This window comes from Ursus americanus, chromosome 28, assembly GCF_024610735.1.
Source record: "Ursus americanus isolate L20-20 chromosome 28, mUrsAme1.1.p, whole genome shotgun sequence".
In the NCBI taxonomy this organism is placed as follows: Eukaryota; Metazoa; Chordata; class Mammalia; order Carnivora; family Ursidae; genus Ursus; species Ursus americanus.
The window spans coordinates 24,406,023-24,426,263 of record NC_142154.1 but is presented as its reverse complement, the minus strand read 5'-3'; the positions used below and the strand labels follow the sequence as shown (position 1 = coordinate 24,426,263).

The window sequence follows — 20,241 nt, the reverse complement described above, 5'->3', positions numbered from 1 at the left end:
GCCTCTTGTTCTCTTTTTTGAGGTGAGTTTTTCCAACTTGTCATCCTGTCCAAAGAAGAATAGATGAATGAGAGGACAAAATACTAAAATGGCAACAATGGCACCAGAGAATAATACTCTAAACAAATCAGAAGAGAGCAGAAATTGAAAAGAAAAAAAATAGTGAATATAATCAGACAGGTGAACAGAACAGAGCAATACACTAGATCCTGGGTGTATTTTGGTCTGTTTGTTACAAGAAACTAGATCCCAAATTGTAAAGAAAGAAAAACGTATACATACAAATCTAAGATTAAATACAATGAAAGGAATAGGATGTCTAAAAGTGAAAAATTTAAAAACCTAAAAAAAAAGAGTTGATAAAATAAATTCGTTGAAAGGAAAAAGAGAAAAATTAAAATGGAAAGACTAAAGAATCATGAGGGAAAAAATATGAATTCTATGCCCTATTTTCCCCTAGCACTGGAGTTTTGCAGTTCTGTGTGATTGGTAAACTTGGTAGTAACTGGATGTTCTTTCTGATCTTCTGGGGGGAGGGGCCTGTTGTGCTAATTCTTGGGTGCCCTTGCCCAGGTGGAATTGCACTTCCCTTGCCAGGGGGCCATGCTCAGTGTCGGACCTCTGGATTGCACTATGTGGCTTTTGTTCCCTGAAGGCTTTTCACACTGCTTTAGAGGACGAGAATGAAAATGGTGGCCTCCTATTCCTCCTGATCCTCCACTTTGGCTGTTTTGAATGCTCTTCTCTTTAGCCAGTTTCCTCTACAGCAGTCAAGAAAGTAGTTCTATCCTCCCCTTTCTCTCTCCTCCCTCCTCTCATTTCTCAGTTTTAGTCTTTCCGCTTTGTCACAGTATTTAACATTTGTACACCATTCTGTACCCTCATTCCTACCCTTTTCATTTTAGATCCAAAATTAAACATATTAAATACTCACTATCAGTTCCTTTAACAAAAGTTCCTGGGGCTTGCCAGGGTTAAAAGTAATAAAATTTTTACTTCATCAAAAATAATATGAGTACATTGAATATCCTAACTCCAATCAGGTGCACTCTTTCTGCTACATCACATGCTATAATTGTCCAGGATTTTATTTTTATCTTTCATTTTCTTCCCACACATTAGGTAATGTTTACATTGTTTTGTGTGTTCAGTGTGGGTTTAGATTTATCAACACATTCACAACATTTTTGCTAACATTTCTTTCTTCCTATCAGAGCTCCCTTCTAGGATCTTTTTCCATCTTCCAATTTCTTTTAGTAAGGATCATTTGGCATTAAATCTCAGATTTTATTAACCTAAATATGTCTCCACTGTATTTTCTTTCTTAAAAATATAGTTGTCATGGGTATAGAATTCAATTTGAAAGTTATTTTATCTTAACTCTAATTATCTTCTGGTTTCTCATATGCAGTGGAGAAAAGAGGTATCAATTTAACATTCATTTGGTCTTTTTTTCTCTGCGTTTTTATTAATTTGGAAAAGCATGGCAATTTTAACTAATTAAGCATTTTTATTTTTACATAATTGTAGATTCATATGAGCTTGTAAAAAATAATACAGAGAAATCTCATGTATCCTTTGATAAATTTCTTTCATAGGTAACAACTTAATAAATGGCACTTTATTATAGCTAAGGTATTGACATTAATACAATCAAGATATAGAATACTTCCCTTATCACTGGGATCTCTCATGTTGCCTTTTTATAGCTATACCCACTCATTCTCACTTCCACCTCTGGTATACCAACTCTTTAGTCTTATGTCATATTTACTCCACAGAAATTTTGATCACCTTTCCCATCCAAAAAAGGGAAAAGACTCAAATGCTCATGACCATTTTACATGGAAGGAAAGATGTCCAGACATTTGAGTCTGTTCTATTTCATGAGCTGTGGCTGTAGTGTGACTGGATAACCAGAGACTTGGAGGGAATATAGTTGGAATATTGGCAACAAGGTGGTCTGGGAAGATGTATGTGGAAAGAACCTTTCATATGTGAACAGAAGGAAGACATAAATGTCCCATGAGAATGCTCACCAACAGATTACCTCAGCAGAGATAACTTTTAATACATAAGTAGACAGTATGACCCATGCTTGGGATACTAGACAGCCTCTGTTTTTTCCAGCCACTTATGCCATTGACCAATAGGCTAATGAAAAAGGAGGCCATGATGGCAAGGATAGAGGTTGTGCATAGACTCAGCAACATGGACTTTCACCCAAGTAGGCCAACATGGCTACAGCCACTGCTGAGAGCCCAATCTTCTAGCAGCAGAGAGCTACACTGAGTCCTCAATATGACACCAGTCCCCATGGTGATCAGCCAGCTACCAGGTGGTGGATTGATTACTTTGGACTGCTTGCATTATAAGAGGGGCAGCATTTTGTTGTTACTGGAAAAGATACTTACTCTGGATATAAAGTTGCCCTCCTGCCCATGATGCTTCTGCCAAAACCACTTCCCATGGACTTAACAGAATTCCTTATCCACAACCATGGTATTCCAGACAGCATTGCTTCTGATCAAGAAATTCATTCACAACAAATAAAGTATGACAATGGGCCCACACTCATGGAATTCATTGGTCTTACTATATTCCTCATTATCCTACAATAACTTTCTTAATAGAATGGTGGAATAGTATTATAGACTAAATAATTGTATTCACCTAAAATTCCTATGTTGAAATATTAACCCCACTGTGATGACATTAGGAGGGCCTTTGGGAAGTTATTAAGTCATGAAAGTGGAGACTTCATTATGGAATTAGTGTCCTTAGAAGGCTTTCTTTCTCTCTGCTCCCTCTACAATGAGGATACAATGAGAAGACAGCCATTTGAAAACCAGTGAAGTGGGCCCTAAGCAGACGCTGCCGATACTTTGATCTTGGACTTCCCGTCATCCAGAACTATGGGAAATAAGTGTTTGTTGTTTCAGCTGCCCAGTCTCCCATCATTTGTTATAGCAGCCAGAGCCAACTAAGACAAATATCCTTTGAAGACTCAGCTATAACACCGTTTAATTGGCAATACCTAGCGAAATTTTGATTCCCATCCCCTTGACCTCAGACTCAACTGGTCTAGAGGTCTCAGTTCCAAAGGGGGGAATGCTTCCACCAAGGGCCATAACTATGATTCCATTGAAAACTAAAAGATGAGACTGGCAACCAGCCATTTTGGGTTCCTCATGCTTCTGAATCAATAGGCCAAAAAAGAGTCACTGCTGGCTGGATTGACTAATCCTGATTACCAAGGAGAAATTGGACTACTGTCCCACAATGGAGATAAGAAAGAGTGTATCTGGAATACAGGAGATCTCTTAGGGCATCATTTAGTACTCTCATGTCTTGTGATTAAAGCCAACGGAAAACTTCAACAACCCAGTTCAGGCAGGACTGCTAACAGCAGACACCTTTCAGGAATGGACCTGGTTCACCCCATCAGGTGAAATGCTTGCTGAGAGTAAAACAAATATGAGATGATTTGCAGAAGGAGATATTTGTGGGTTTTTTTGTTTGTTTTTGTTTTTTTCATAATAATATTTTTATTATATTATGTTATTCACCATACAGTACCTCCCTGGTTTTTGATGTAAAGTTCCATGATTCATTAGTTGTGTATAACACCCAGTGCACCATGCAATACGTGCCCTCCTTACTACCCATCACCGGCCTATCCCATTCCCCCACCCCTCTCCCCTCTGAAGCCCTCAGTTTGTTTTTCAGAGTCCATAGTCTCTCATGCTTCATTCCCCATTCTTATTACCCCCCTTTCTTTATCCCTTTCTTCTCCTACCAATCTTCCTAGTTCTTATGTTCCATAGATGAGAGAAACCATATGATAATTGTCTTTCTCTGCTTGACTTATTTCACTTAGCATTATCTCCTCCAGTGCTGTCCATGTTGCAGCAAATGTTGAGAAATCGTTCTTTTTGATAGCCGAATAATATTTCATTGTATATATGGACCACATCTTCTTAATCCAGTCATCTGTTGAAGGGCATCTTGGCTCGGAAGGAGATATTTGTAAATACCAGCTCCAACCATGGGCCAATTTCAGAAATGAGGACTAATAGTTATGAGTATTTCTTCTTTATTTTGGTGTGAATATATTTGTATGTGTATACAAATATTTTGGTTTTCTTTTTTCTCTTTATTACCCCCTCATCTGATATAAAATGTGTTGATAGTGGTTAATTTTATATCTCATTATTTAAGATATAAGTTATCAGGATGAATGAATAGCACCCAAAGACTTTGTGTACTCATGTGGGGAAAACGTTGGTGTGTTTATGGCTATGAGTAGATTAGTTGTATCATATCATGTACAGATATAACTTTGTTATTATCTTTATTGGGAGATTGAATGAATACAGTTTAAGGAGATATTAAATACAGGTTGAGGGTGCTAAGTTGACAAGGGGTAGACTGTGGTGGCATTTTGATGTGTGAACTTGGTTAGGCTACTGTCCCCAATTATTAAATCAAGCACTAATCTAGGTGTTGTTATAAAGGGAATTTGCAGATGTAATTAAAGTCCCCAATCACCCATCCTGGCGGTCTGCCCTATAGACTTTAAATTTGCTTAGTCAGCCCTTATGTGGTGTAAGCATTTATATATCTATATTATTTATATCTATATATATCCTGCTGATTTGCTTTTCTGGTTTACTGCTGACAAATTCAAAATCATTAAAAATCATTTGGGGGAATACTATTAGTTCTAGTAGCATATTAAAAGAATCACAAATATATTCAAACTGTTTTCTCTCACAGACAATGACCAGGAATTCAGAAGAAGAGTGGTTTTCACCAAACATTTACATTTTGTCTGCCCGTTTTATGTGCAAACATTTAGTTTAGAATGCTTCTGCTAAGAAAATCCCCTCCATACAATCAGGCTCCATTAGCTCACACCTGTAAGCAAAATAATAGGTGAGAAAAGTGGAAAATATCTCTTTTCCCCTCTCTTATTTACCGTATCAAGGTTTTAGGATGTTTGAGGTTAGGAAAGGTATACATTTCTAGTAAAGCATGGAATTTTCAGGTAGATACAATAAGTAGAAATTAACCATATCAAAATGCTAAGCATTCCCAAGGCCAAGACCTAGTCTGAAGCCAAATACAACAGAGGGACAAAGCCACTTTTCTTTAAAATTTCCCATAGCCCACTTTTGTCATGTGGATTTAATTTAAAAATAAAAAATTCTAACTCAATTTGTGTTTAAAAATTAGGCTGGTGGTGGGTATTAAGGAGGGCACATATTGCATGGTGCACTGGGTGTTATACGCAAATAATGAATCATGGAACATTGCATCAAAAACTGGGTATGTACTGTATGGTGACTAATATAACAAAATAAAAATTATAAAAATAAATAAATAAAAATAAAAATAAATTGTTTTAAATAGGGAGAGGGCATACTGAACTTAAGATTAATTCATTTGAAAATAAAGTGCATGTCCCTTGAAATACCCCCAATTCAAATTGGTCTAGAAGATGTGTTACAAACTCAAAAGTCTACAGGGTGAGGTGGGGTTTCACACTGGAGATGACTGAAGCAGAGGGAGAGGGAACAATGGGGAACTGTATAGTGGATTCACTGCTAAAGGTAGGATGAACACGCCTTGATTTGCTCAAGTTAGTTTTCACTTATGCCTGTTGTCCTGGTTTAATTATCAGTATTGAGCCCCTCTTAAAAATGTACTGTTTTGAACAAAAATATTTCATTTAATTCTACTGTGTTTTGAAAACATACTTTTATTATTTCAATCTCTTTAAAATTGTTAAAACTTGTTCCATGGTACAGAAAATGTGCTATCCTGGAGAGTGGTGCATGTGCATTTAAAAAAATTATGTGTATCTTCTGCTGTTGTTGGGTGAAGCGTTCTATAGGTGTTGTCAAGTCAAGTTGGTTGATAGTGCTATTTTTGTCTTCTGCATCCTTGTTGATGTTCTGACTAGTTGTTCTATCAATTATCAAGAGTGGATTATTGACATTTTCAACTATTATTGTAGAACTGTATATTTCTCCTTTCAAGTCTGTCATTTTTTGCTTCATATATTTTGGGGCTCTGTTGTTAAGTACATATCTGTTTTCAATTTTTACATATGCCTGATGAATTGACTCTTTTTTCATTATAAATGTCCCAACTTGACTGCAGTAATATTTTTTGTATTAAAGTTATTTTTTCTGATATTGGTATAGTCTTTCCAGTGGACTTTTGGTTACTATATGCATGCATGGCAAATATTTTTCATCTTTTAATTTCAACCTAATTGTGTTTTTTAATCTAAAACCAATGTCTTGAAGTGCAAGAATTAAGATGGTGGAGGAATAGGGGTCCCCTTTTTCAGCTGGTCCCCTGAGTCAAGCTGGATAGGTACCAGACCATCCTGAATTCCCACGGAATCAGCCTGAGATGCAGGAAGATACATCAGGATCTCTACAAATGAACATCTCCAGCACTGAGTATTGAGGTGCAAAGCGGGGAGCCATGAATCCACACAGATATCAGAAGATAAATGGAAGGGAGAGGGAGCCACCGTTCGGGAACCAGGAAGCGGTAGCCACCTGCACTGGGGAGCGGGCTGACTTGTGGACCGCCACCCGCGAGAGAGCTGACTGATACCATAAGCCAGGGAATGTGCGCAACCAGTCCGAAAACCAAAGCTCCAGAGTGCGCACGAACCACACTGAAACGGAGCTCCGGAGCACGTGGGGGCTGCTGGTGGCTGGCAGCATTAGAAACACAAAGGACAGAGACGTGCCCACCCTGGAATGGAGGGCTGGGACACCGGCTGTGGGGCGCACATCCCAGGACACTGTAGGGTTTAACGCACCAACAGAAACAGAGTTAAAGTGGCCAGAAGAGCCCAGTGGAGAGCGGACTGTGATCTCTCTGTTGTGAGACAGAGGCTGAGATTCGGCCACTGCTGCTCTGACTCTCAGAACAGGCACAGCAAACTGCCAGGGAAAGCTGCAGGAGAACAAAAGCCTGGATATACTGGCTCACAGGGTGCCCATCCCCATGCCCCCACCCAGGGGACACGGAGACTCTACCCAAACAGGATTGCGTGAGTATCGGCGAGGCAGGCCCCTCCTCGAGAAGGCAGGCTGAAAAATCAAGAAGCCCACATCCCTAAGGTCCCTATAAAACAAGTGCACACTGCATGGGTCCTGGTCAATAATTTGAGCTCTGGACAACCCCGCAACCTCTCCTCACCAGAATGATGAGAAGGAGAAATCCCACACAGCAAAGAAAAGACAATGAGTCTGTGGCCTCTGCCACAGAACTAATGGATATGGATACAACCAAATTATCAGAAATGGAATTCGGAGCAAAAATGGTCAAGATGATGTGTACACTTGAAAAAAGTATTAACGAAAATATTAATGAGAATATAGAATCTCTAAGGGCGGAAATGAGAGCGAATCTGGCAGAAATTAAAAATTCTATGAGCCAAATGCAGTCAAAAGGAGAGGCACTGACAGCCAGGGTGAATGAGGCAGAAAATATCAGTGAACTGGAGAATGGGTTAGTAGAAGAAAAAGCTAAAATAGAATCTGGACTCAAAAAAATCCACGCTCAGGAATGTAGGTTACGGGAGATTACTGACTCAATGAAACGTTCCAATGTCAGAATCATCAGCATCCCCGAGGGGGTGGAGAAAAACAGAGGTCTAGAAGAGATATTTGAACAAATTGTAGATGAAAACTTCCCTAATCTAGCAAAGGAAACAAGCATCCGTGTCCAAGACGCAGAGAGGACCCCTCCCAAGCTCAACCAAGACAAACCTACACCACGTCACGTCATAGTGCATTTCGCAAATATTAGATCCAAGGATACAGTATTGAAAGCGTCCAGGGCAAAGAAATTTCTCACGTACCAAGGCAAAGGTATCAGAATTACATCAGACCTGTCTACACAGACCTGGAAAGAGAGAAAGCATTGGGGGGCATTTTTAAAGCTCTTTCAGAGAAAAACATGCAGCCAAGAATCCTTTATCCAACAAGGCTGTCATTCAGAAGTGATGGAGAGATAAAGACCTTCCAGAATCGCCAGTCATTGAGTATTTTCATAACCACCAAACCAGCCCTACATGAGATATTAAGGGGGGTTCAAAAAAGTAAAAAGGCCCCAAGAGTGATACAAAACAGAAAGTTACAATCTATAGAAACAAAGACTTTACAGGCAACATGGCATCATTAAAATCATATCTCTCAATAATCAGTCTCAATGTAAATGGCCTAAATGCGCCCATAAAACACCACAGGGTTGCAGATTGGATAAAAAGACATGACCCATCCATTTGCTGTCTACAAGAGACTCATTTTGAACCTAGAGATACATCCAGACTGAAAGTAAAGGGATGGAATACCATCTTTCACACCAATGAACCTCAAAAGAAAGCTGGGGTAGCAATTCTCATAGCAGACAGATTGGATTTTAAACTAAAGACTATAGTTACAGATACATAAGGGCACCATATTATTCTTAAAGGATGTTTCCAACAAGTGGATATGACAATTATAAATATCTATGCCCCCAACAGGGGAGCAGCAAGATACACAAGCCAACTCTTAACCAGAATAAATAGACATATAGATAAAAATACATTAATAGTAGGGGACCTGAACCCTCCACTCTCAGCAAGAGACAGATCACCTAAGCAGAAAAATCAACAAAGAAACAAGAGCTTTGAATGCCATACTAGACGAGTTGGACCTCATAGATATATATAGAACATTACACCCCAGAACCAAAGAATACTCATTCTATTCTAATGCCCATGGAACATTCTCAAGAATAGACCATGTTCTGGGTCACAAAACAGGTCTCAACCAATACCAAAAGACTGAAATTATTCCCTGTTATTCTCAGACCACACTGCTTTGAAATTGGAACTCAACCACAAGGAAAAATTTGGAAGAAACTCAGACACTTGGAGACAAAGAACCATCCTGCTCAAGAATGATTCAATTAACCAGGAAATCAAAAATCAATTTAAACAATTTAAGGAGACCAATGAGAATGAAAACACAATGGTCCAAAACCTACGGGACACTGCAAAGGCTGTCCTAAGGGGAAAATACATAGCCATCCAAACCTCACTCAAAAGAATAGAAAATTCTAAAATGCAGTTTTTATATTCTCACCTCAAGAATCTGGAACACAAACAGAAGAACAGGCCTAATCCACTCACAAGAAAGCAGTTGATCAAGATTAGAGCAGAGATCAATGAATTAGAAACCAAGAGCACAGTAGAGCAGATCAACAGAACTAGAAGCTGATTCTTTGAAAGAATAAATAAAATAGAAAAACCACTGGCAAGACTTATCGAAAAGAATAGAGAAAGGACCCAAATTAATAAAATTGTCAATGAAAAGGGAGAGGTCACAACCAACACCAATGAAATAGGAAGGATCATTAGAAACTATTATCAACAGCTTTATGTCAATAAATTAAGCAATCTGGAAGAGATGGAGGCCTTCCTGGAAACCTATAAACTACCAAGACTGAAACAGGAAGAAATTGATTTTTTAAACAGATCAATTAATTATGAAGAGTTTGAAACAGTGATTAAAACCTCCCAAAAAACAAAACGCCAGGGCCTGATGGATTCCCCGGGGAATTCTACCAAACATTCAAAGAAGAAATAATACCTATTCTCCTAAAGCTATTTCAAAAAATAGAAACAGAAGAAAAACTACCAAACTCATTCTATGAGGCCAGTATTACCTTGATCCCCAAATCAGGCAAAGACCCCATCAAAAAGGAGAATTACAGACCGATATCCCTGATGAATATGGATGCCAAAATCCTCAACAAGATCCTGGCTAATAGAATCCAACAGTACATTAAAAGGATTATCCATCATAACCAAGTGGGATTCATCCCTGGGATGCAAGGGTGGTTCAACATTCACAAATCTATCAGTGTGATAGATTATATCAACAAGAAAAAAAGCCAAAAATCATATGATCCTCTCAATAGATGCAGAAAAAGCATTTGACAAAATACAGCATCCTTTCCTGATTAAAGAGTATAGGGATAGAGGGTACATTCCTTAATCTCATAAAAACCATCTATTAAAAGCCTACAGCAAATATCATTCTCAATCTCAATGGGTAAAAGCTGGAAGCCTTTCTCTTAAGATTAGGAACATGACGAGGATGCCCACTCTCGCCATTATTATTCAACATGGTACTAGAAGTCCTTGCAACAGCAATCAGACAACAAAAAGGGATAAAAGGTATCCAAATCAGCAAAGAAGAAGTCAAACTGTCTCTCTTCGCAGATGACATAATTCTCTATATGGAAAACCAAAAAGAATCCACCCCCAAACTATTAGAAGTTATAGAGCAATTCAGTAATGTGGCGGGATACAAAATCAATTCTCAGAAATCAGTTGCATTTCTATACATGAATAATGAGACTGAAGAAAGAGAAATTAGGAAATGCATTCCATTTACAACAACACCAAAAATCATACGTTATCTTGGAATTAACTTAACCAGAGACGTAAAGGGTCTATATTGTAGAAACTACAAATCACTCTTGAAAGAAATTGAAGAAGACACAAAAAGATGGAAAGATATTCCATGCTCATAGATCAGAAGAATTAACATAGTTAAAATGTCCATGCTACCCAGAGTAATCTACACTTTTAATGCTATCCCAATCAAAATACCAATGACATTTTTCAAAGAACTGGAACAAATAGCCCTTAAGTTTGTGTGGAACCAGAAAAGGCCCCGAATCGCCAAGGAAGTGTTGAAAAGGAAAAACAAAGCTGGGGGCATCACAATGCCAGATTTCAAGTTGTACTACAAAGCTGTGATCACAAAGACAGCATGGTACTGGCACAAGAACAGACACATAGACCAGTGGAACAGTATAGAGAACCTAGAAATGGACCCTCAGCTCTTTGGGCAGCTAACCTTTGATAAAACAGGAAAAAAACATCCGGTGGAAAAAAGACAGTCTCTTCAATAAATGGTGCTGGGAAAATTGGACAGCTACATGCAAAAGAATGAAACTTGACCACTCTCTCACACCATACACAAAGATAAACTCCAAGTGGATGAAAGACCTCGATGTGAGACAGGAATCCATCAAAATCCTAGAGAAGAACATAGGCAGCAACCTCTACAACATTGGCCATGGCAAACTTTTTCATGACACATCTCTAAAGGCAAGTGAAACCAAAGAAAACATGAACTTGTGGGCCTTCATCAAGATAAAAAGCTTCTGCACAGCCAAGGAAACAGTCAAAAAAACTAAGAGGCAGCCCACAGAATGGGAGAATATATTTGCAAATGACACTACAGATAAAAGACTGGTATCCAAGATCTACAAAGAACTTCTCAAACTCAATACACAAGAAACAAATAAACAAATCATAAAATGGGCAGAAGATATGAACACTTTTCCAATGAAGACATACAACTGGCTAACAGACACATGAAAAAACGTTCAAAATCATTAGCCATCAGGGAAATTCAAATCAAAACCACACTAAGATACCACCTTACTCCAGTTAGAATGGCAAAAATTGACAAGGCAAGAAACAACAATTGTTGGAGAGGATGTGGAGAAAGGGGATCCCTCCTACATTGTTGGTGGGAATGCAAGTTGGTACAGCCACTCTGGAAAACAGTGTGGAGGTCCCTTAAAAAGTTAAAAATTAAGCTACCCTATGATCCAGCCATTGCACTACTGGGTATTTACCCCAAAGATACAGACGTAGTGAAGAGAAGGGCTATATGCAGTCCAATGTTCATAGCAGCATTGTCCACAATAGCTAAATTGTGGAAGGAGCTGAGATGTCCTTCAACAAATGACTGGATTAAGAAGATATGGTCCATATATACAATGGAATATTACGCAGCTATCAGAAAGAACGATTTCTCAACATTTGCTGCAACATGGACGGCACTGGAGGATCTAATGCTAAGTGAAATAAGTCAAGCAGAGAAAGACAATTATGACATGGTTTCTCTCATCTATGGAACGCAATAACTAGGAAGATCGGTAGGAGAAGAAAGGGATAAAGAAAGGTGGGGTAATCTGAAGGGGGAATGAAGCATGAGAGACTATGGACTCTGAGAAACAAACTGAAGGCTTCAGAGGGGAGGGTTTGGGGGAATGGGATAGGCCGGTGATGGGTAGTAAGGAGGGCACATATTTCATGGTGCACTGGGTGTTATATGCAACTAATGAATCATCGAACTTTACATCAAAAACCAGGGATGTACTGTATGGTGACTAACAATATAATAAAAAATATGATTATAATAAAAAAAGAAAGAAAAATAAAACCTATGTCTTATTGACTGCATATAGTTGATCTTTAAAAAAATCCAACTGACAATCTCTGCCTTTGTTTTTTATAATAAAATTTTTTATTGTATTATATTAGTCACCATACAGTACATCCTGGTTTTTGATGTAAAGTTCCATGATTCATCAGTTACGTATAACACCCAGTGCACCACACAATATGTGCCCTCCTTACTACCCATCACCATCCTATCCCATTCCCCTATCCCCCTCCCCTCTGAAGCCCTCAGTTTGTTTCTCAGAGTCCATAGTCTCTCATGCTTCATTCCCCCTTCTGATTACCCCCCCCTTTCTCTACAATCTCTGCCTTTTGATTGGAATACTAAATACATTTCATTTAATGTTATTATTGATATGGTTAGATTTACATCTCCTGTTTTGCTATTTGTTTTCCTATATCCTTTGTCCCTGGGTTACTGATTTTTGCCTTCTTTTGTATTAGATTTTTTCTAGTGCACCATTTAAACTCCTTTTAACACTGCCTTATGGCCTCCATTGTTTCTGATGAGTAATTACCTGTTAATTTCATGGAGGATCCCTTGTACATGAGAAGTCTCTTCTCTTGTTGCTTTTGAGATTCTTTCTATGTCTTTGGCTTTCAACAGCTTGATTATAATGTGTCCAGGTTTTGATAAGTTTACTATATTTAGAGTTGGTTGAGCCTCTTTGATGTGTAGATTAATGTTTTTAATCAATTTTAGGAAATTTTGACCATTATTTCTTCAAATATCCTTTTCTTTATCTTTTTCCTCTTCTGGAATTCCCATTATGCACATGTTGGTCCATTTGATGGTGTTCCATAGGTATCTTAGGCTCTGTTTATTTTCTTCATTCTTTTTCTTTCTGTTCCTCAGATAATCTCTATTAAGCTGTCTTCACGTTTGCTAGTTCTTTCTTCTGCCTGCTCAAATCTGATATTGAGACCCTCTAGTGAATTTTTTATTTCAATTATTGTTTTCTTTTTAACTACAGAATTTCTATTTGATTCTTTTTCAAATTGATTTCTCTCTGTATTGCTATTACCTATTTGGTGAAATATTATTGTCCCACTTTTCTTTATAGTTTCCTTTTCTTTGAACATATTTATAAACGCTCATTTAAAGTCCACCTATTAAGTGAAATATCTAGGCACCCCCAGGGTCGGTTTCTTTGGATTTATTTGTTTCCTGTATACAGGATGTACTTCTCTGTTTCTTTGCATATCTCCCAATAGTTATGGAAAACTGAACATACTAGATGTACATTTTAGTAACTTTGAAATCTGATCATCTTTCCACCTCCCCACAGTTTGTTGTTATTGAACTTTTTTGTTATTGGGAGTTAGATTTTTTTTGTGTGTGTGTTTAGTGACTTCCCAGGACCAGTTCAGTAGTGTTTGTATCCCATGTAGTGTGAAGTCTCTGTTTGTTTGTGTTAATTCTTGGTTAATTTTTAGTCCTGGCTTTTTAGGTGTCATTCTAGCATCAGCATAGCTCTCTCTGCCATTTCTTTACTGTTCATAAAACCCTGAACATGTAAACAGCATTCCAGATCCCCCAGGAGTATGTCACAGGTGTTCCTAGCCCACTGTGGACATGTAACTACCTAGATAGATCTTCCTTTTAAATTTTTGTTTGGGCTCCTTCTTGCCCAGTTGATATCACAGCCTTATGAAGCCATGCTATGTACCTTCCCTGACTACTACTGGTTTCTACTGTTATTGACTACACCCTGGGAATAAAGTTTTTCCATGAAGCTCCAAGTCAGGACAAATAGTGGCAAAGCCCTAGGGACAGGGTTTTTATGTGGAGTTCCAAATCACATTAGCTCCCTCTGGTGGCAGCAAGGCTTCTGGTCTTCATGTTATCATTCTAAAGAGTTGGTGGAGAGATGGGAGTACCCCTAAGTTAAAATGTCATAGACTTCTCTGTTCCAATTTAGGTTCAGCAGTTTTTACTCAATAAGTACTTTTAATTTGTTGTATGTCTTTCGTTAAATTTCCAGATTTCTGGAATGATTGCTTTTGATAATCTTGCCAGTGTTGTCATTTTTGATGCAGATAATTTACGGAGGTACTCACTCTACCGTCTGGAAGTTTCACCCTTGGATAATAAGTTTTATAGTCACTCTACCTAAAAGGTAAGCCTGTTATTCAGATCAAGCCAGTTGTTTCCATGTGGGGATGTGTTCCCAGCAGTGTTGTTATGTGAAATATGGATAAGTTCGTAAAAATCCTGAAATTTTTATTTTATACGTTCTTAAGAAAATATTTTCCTTGAGTGGGATACAACTACATCTACCCATAGAGGTTTCATGACATCCAGTCCATCCACTTTCTAGTATTCATTCCCTCTATCAGGTCACATTCACTGACTACCTGTCACTGCCCAGGAATAGTGTTGGCTGCTAGAGAGGCCGTGGTAGCAAAATGAAAAATGTAGAATAAATTGGACTTAAATTAGTATTGTGTCAATTGCAGCTCATTTCAAAATTTGCTTTCTAAGATTATACATTATAAAATATAGTATCTAATCTTTGGTTTTGTTTGTCTTTCAATTTGAATTCAGAAAAGCTAAGGAAATTCATTTCTTCAGACTTTTATATTAGGGAAATTCTAAGCATAAATATTTTTGAATCATAGGTTTCCATAAAGAACCCATGCTCATTTCAAGATGAGATACAGGGCATCTGATTTTGGGATTGAGACAGTCTATTGAAAATGACAGTGACAAACAGATAATCATGCAAATCTTTGATGAAATGAACATTTTGCACACTTCAAATGCATTACCTTATATCACTGCAAACCTGGCAAGTAATTGCAATGATCAGGGTTATTCATATTCAAATTCTCACCATGTTTTCTCATGGCATTGATTGTCCCTGATGTGTCAGTATTGTAAAAAAGACATTAAGACTAATTTTTAAATATTTAAAACACTGTTTTCACTGAGAGAACTATGGCATTTCCAATTTTCAAAAGTAGTTCTTTTTGATTTGAAGCTAGTTCTTACAATGGAAGCTAATGTTGATTGAAGACTTGGTGTCATTGTAGTTATGCTTTCTCCTTGAGGTAGACTCTGGCCAATGCAGTAACTGTAATCATTTACATCAGTACTCTGGAAGGAGCAATCATGTCAAGATACTTGGCTCCGGTCAATCAGGGCTTCTCTCTCCTCTCCCTTCTTCCTTCCACCCATTCTTGCTTCTTGCCTCTTCCTTTCTTACCACTTCTGCTTACCAACTCCCCCACTTGCTGTTTCTCTGTCTTTTAGATGGAGGAAATGGGATAAAGAGTGCTACACTGACAGGTCCATTCTATCAAAAGGAGTTTCTAAGATCACAGAAGCACCGAATTTTTATATAAAAAGGAACAGACTTAAAGGTCATGATTTCAACTACTGGGTATTTACTTATTTACTTCAAAGATACAAATGTAGTGATCTGAAGGGGCACCTGCACCCCAATGTTTATAGCAGTAATGTCCACAATAGCCAAACTATGGAAAGAGCCCAGATGTACATCGACAGATGAGTGGATAAAGAAGATGTGGTATATATATGCAATGGACTACTACTCAGCCATCAAAAATGAAATCTTGCCATTTGCAATGACGTGGATGGAACTAGAGGGTATTATGCTAAGCGAAATAAGTCAATCAGAGAAAGATGCTTATCATATGATCTCACTGTATGTGGAATTTAAGAAACAAAATAGAGGATCATAGGGTAAGAGAGGAAAAAATAAAACAAGATGAAATCAGAGAGGGAGACAAAGCATAAGAGCCTCTTAATCATAGGAAACAAACTGAGGGTTGTTGGAGGGAGGGGTGGGGGGGGATGGCATGGCTGGGTGCTGGACATTGAGCAGGGCACATGCTGTAATGAGCACTAGCTGTTATATGCAACTAATGAATCACTGACCTCTACTTCTAAAAATAATAAACTAATTGAATTAAAAAAAAATGAAAGAGAGAGAGAGAGCAAGTGAGCACGAGCAGGGGGAAGGGGCAGAGGGAGAGAGAGAGAGAGAATCCCAAGAAGACTCCTCACTGAGCATGGAGCCTGACAGGGGCTCTATCCTATGACCCTGAAATCAGACCCTAGCTGAAATCAAGAGTCTGATGCTTAACTGACTGAACCACCAAGGTGGCCCTCAACATTTTAAAAATAAAATGTTACAGATGCAGTTAAAACCTTCTGTAAATTCTATCCCATTCCATTCCTCACCTTCTGCCTCCCACATATGCACTATTACACATCAACTGTTTTTCCTCTTGTATCTTTTTGTAATTTTATTATGTATGAATGTGTAATAAATAAAATACAGTACTGATATGCAAAAAAAAAAGGTCATGCTTTCAGTGACAAAAACAAAAACAAAAACAAACCAAATGTACCTTCTATGGTGTTCTTAATAGATAATCATTCAACCAGAGCTCAAAGCAAGGTTTTTCATATTAGGTTACATTTTCATTCTAAATCAACTTCCATCTGAAAGCAATCACATGGTGTTGTGAACTCAGAGTTAGGAACTATGAGAACTAAAATCTAGGCCTGCATTTTCTTCTAACATGTGATATGATTTGAGCCAATGGATTAACCTCTTTGGGTTTCAATATCTTTATTTGTAAAACAGATTTCTTACTTACTATACCTATTTCCCATAACATGTTCCATAGGGGACATAGAACACTATTTCTAAGGCATTCCCATACAAATAGGTTAGAAGATTTACAACCTCTTTGACAACCTTCAATGAGGTGGGATAGCGTTTGCTATACCATTTTAACTTTGATGGTTGCTCTAGAAGCATTTGAACCCAATTATTTATACAAGCATATAGGCCAACTTTAGCCAAAGCCTGCCCTAGATAGATCCATAGATTCCTGAGAAATACAGAAGTAATACTGATTGCTGGTTTATTAGAATATTCTATTTATGATAATGTCAAAAGAGATACATTTAAATACATACCCTAATTCTAGAAGTAGGGCACTGTAATTTATAATTATTTCCAAAAATCTTTATTTCTTGCCTTGTTATCAGTCTTCCCAAGGTGATTCTTTATTATGTCCTCATTAAAAATAACAAACACTGAAATATCTACAACACAAAATCAGAGAGCAGAAAACGAATGTGATCTTTTTCACTAAATATTAATCATTTTTAAGACTGAGCAGTATGTAAATGCAATAGGCATATCTTCAAACAATTCACCCAGCAGAGCTCCTAGGATTCTCTGTAACAAAGGCTAGAACTTGTCAAGAAAATTATTGCAACTTGATATAGAAGACATCGTTTTTCCATTAGATGTTTAAGGTGTCTGTATGTATAGCCATCTAGACCTAGATTATAGCATATTTTTCTCCAAACTATAATGCAGTGTTTTACTGTGAAGACTATATAGGCAGACTATAACTAAACAATCAATAAAATGGAAGCTTCATACTGAGCTAGGTTTGTCTTTTGTTATGGCAGATTTTATGCTGTGGTGTAAGGAAAAGCACACATATTAATTCTACAAATATAGCACCATTTGTAATCAAGAAATGCTTCTTGTTTAAAGATTTAAGAGCACCTTTTTGTTGACCTTTACCTTTCTATGTGTGATATACTGAAACCAGGCAGAGATAGTGAAAAATGGGCACCCATCTTTTTAAAGAACAAAATGATCTCTCATACTACTCTGATTAAATATGAGAAGTGAATCACATGAAAAGCCTTTTCAGAATAAATACTTGGAGTTCTCAGTGAATGGATGTTAGGGGCATTTACATGGTTTTTCAAGATGAAAGGTATTGCTGAATATCTGCCTATGTGTGTGTCCATGGCCATGGCCATGGCCACGGCTGTATCTACCAAACACAGTGAAGTGAATTGCTATTAAAGAACAATGTACTATTATGTAGTCAATTTAGGCAGGCCTAATTTCGATACTGTTTGCTAACCATCACAACTCCCCTTTTATAATTCCAACTGAGTCACAGAGGAGGCAGGGAGTGTTTATTTTATCCATTCCTGGATACTTCCTTTAATAGTAGGTAGATGGTCCAAATGCAGCACTTTGCATCACTGTTCATAAACAACAAAAGGAAGGAGCAAGGATTGAGTAGTTACCTTGTCCAAAGCAAGCACCCATTGTGGGAACACCCTTATGTAGGATTCTATCAGGTAGAGACCCATGTGATATGTGATGGCAATGAATTTCTGGTTTTACTTCTTTACCCTGTGGTTGGAATTGCTTTCTCTTTACTTCCCTACTCTAGAGAATTAGATTGAAACAGACATGAATCACCAAGAGTTTTTTTGCAAGCAATTTCAAGATTGGTTTTCTTTATGTCATTTTTAGGAAATGAGCCCACCAAAATATGGATTTTTTTTTCAAAAAATGACATTTATCCACAAGATCGGTTCATTTTTTATTTTTTAATGAACATTTAAGTTTCATATACAAAAGCTAACAGAGCAATAAGTCAATCATGAAATAAGTACAAGGAAATAAAATGGAAAATAACTCAATTACAATTTCTCACCACTGAAGCACTACACGCTGGCTGCAGCGAGAGGTGGTCAATGTTTCAGCCAGTGAATTCATGGGCCAAATGTCAAGACTGTCATCACATCACTTTTTGTTTTAACACTTCCTTTTCTTTCTCTGATCAGTATTCAGTTGGGTGGGGAGGTGGGTGGGAGGGAAAGAAATGTTTCTTTTTAAAAAAAAAAAGATTTTTAAAGCAGTTAAATTTTTCCTTGGGGAAATAATTTATCTGTTAATCTAACATACCTTATATTTGTCATTAAATTTATCTGCATAAATATTTGCCTAATCTATTTCTTAATGTAAGATCATGCAGTACTTTCTAATTTCAGAACAGTAAGAATTATCAAAGGCAATTAGTTTTGTACATAAATGCCCACAGTTTCCTTTTTAATGAAAAATGTGCTCTTTGTGATCTTTGTTTCTTGCAAGAGAGTTGGTCAAGTAATAATCATGGAGCATTTCCTAAAATATTTATTTGCTGGGAAAATTTGTATGAAATGACATTTGAAGTATAAAAAACATTGTTAGGTAACACTTGGAACAGTTAAAAATATACTTGTCTTGTTTGTAAACTATCAGTGTAAGATACTGAGTATCTGAGTGTCAGAGCCATTGTCTCCTGTTTTTCTAGAAAGTTGTTTGCTTTATTTATCAATGTGACATCTTTGAAACATCTGACGTTATATATAGAAACATCAAGGCAATATTATTTGTACATATTATTAAACATGCAAAAATTTCCTGAAAGATAGTGCCCGAATATGGAAAATCCCTCTGAGCTCAACCTCTCCTTGGTACCATTCTGCTGGAAGTATGGCTCTCATGGAGTTTGGGAGTGCGGTGGGTTATTTTGGAGAGGCAGCCCCTTTAATCACTGGTTCCCTATTCAAATACGTTGCCCAGTAAACTAAGTTGAAAGTGCCAAACAAGACTGGGAATACAATTCGGGACATTTTGTCAATCTTGCTGATGCTGTTGTAAGTCTTTTTGTTTTCCGAAGTCTTCTCTTCAGAAGGCTTTACTGAGGCTGAAGATGCATTTGAGGTCCCTGCCGGGGTCTGTTCCTTTGGAATGTTGGGGGGGTGGGTCATCTTCCCAGTAGTATAAGCATTTGTTGACTTATTTAGTATGAGTTCCCGCTCCTTTTTCTGCAAAATATAATAAGATTGTAAGGGCATGACATTTGCAGGCAGTTGTCAACTCATTTTTGAAGATTATAAAGGTTTATCTCTCAAAAGAGAGATAGAGAAACATCAGCTTAGCTCTGGGGAGGGCAGTTCTCCGCAGACTTCTAAGCCTACAACTCCACATGGCCAGTCTTGAATAAGAAATTATAGAACAGGGGGCGCCTGGGTGGCACAGCAGTTA

The 20,241-nt window shown here is 37.6% G+C and overlaps 1 protein-coding gene across 1 annotated transcript in view; it reads right to left on the bottom strand.

The window, feature by feature from the left end:
* Nucleotides 1-18,738: 18,738 nt before the first annotated feature.
* The window catches only part of GABRA5 (gamma-aminobutyric acid type A receptor subunit alpha5), an 86,358-nt gene continuing 84,855 nt past the window's right edge, over nucleotides 18,739-20,241 (bottom strand). The window contains exon 9 of the mRNA XM_045795433.2: nucleotides 18,739-20,021. Within this exon, the coding sequence (XP_045651389.1) occupies nucleotides 19,719-20,021 (303 nt within the window). The 3' untranslated portion in view covers nucleotides 18,739-19,718. The remainder of the gene's footprint in view (nucleotides 20,022-20,241) is intronic.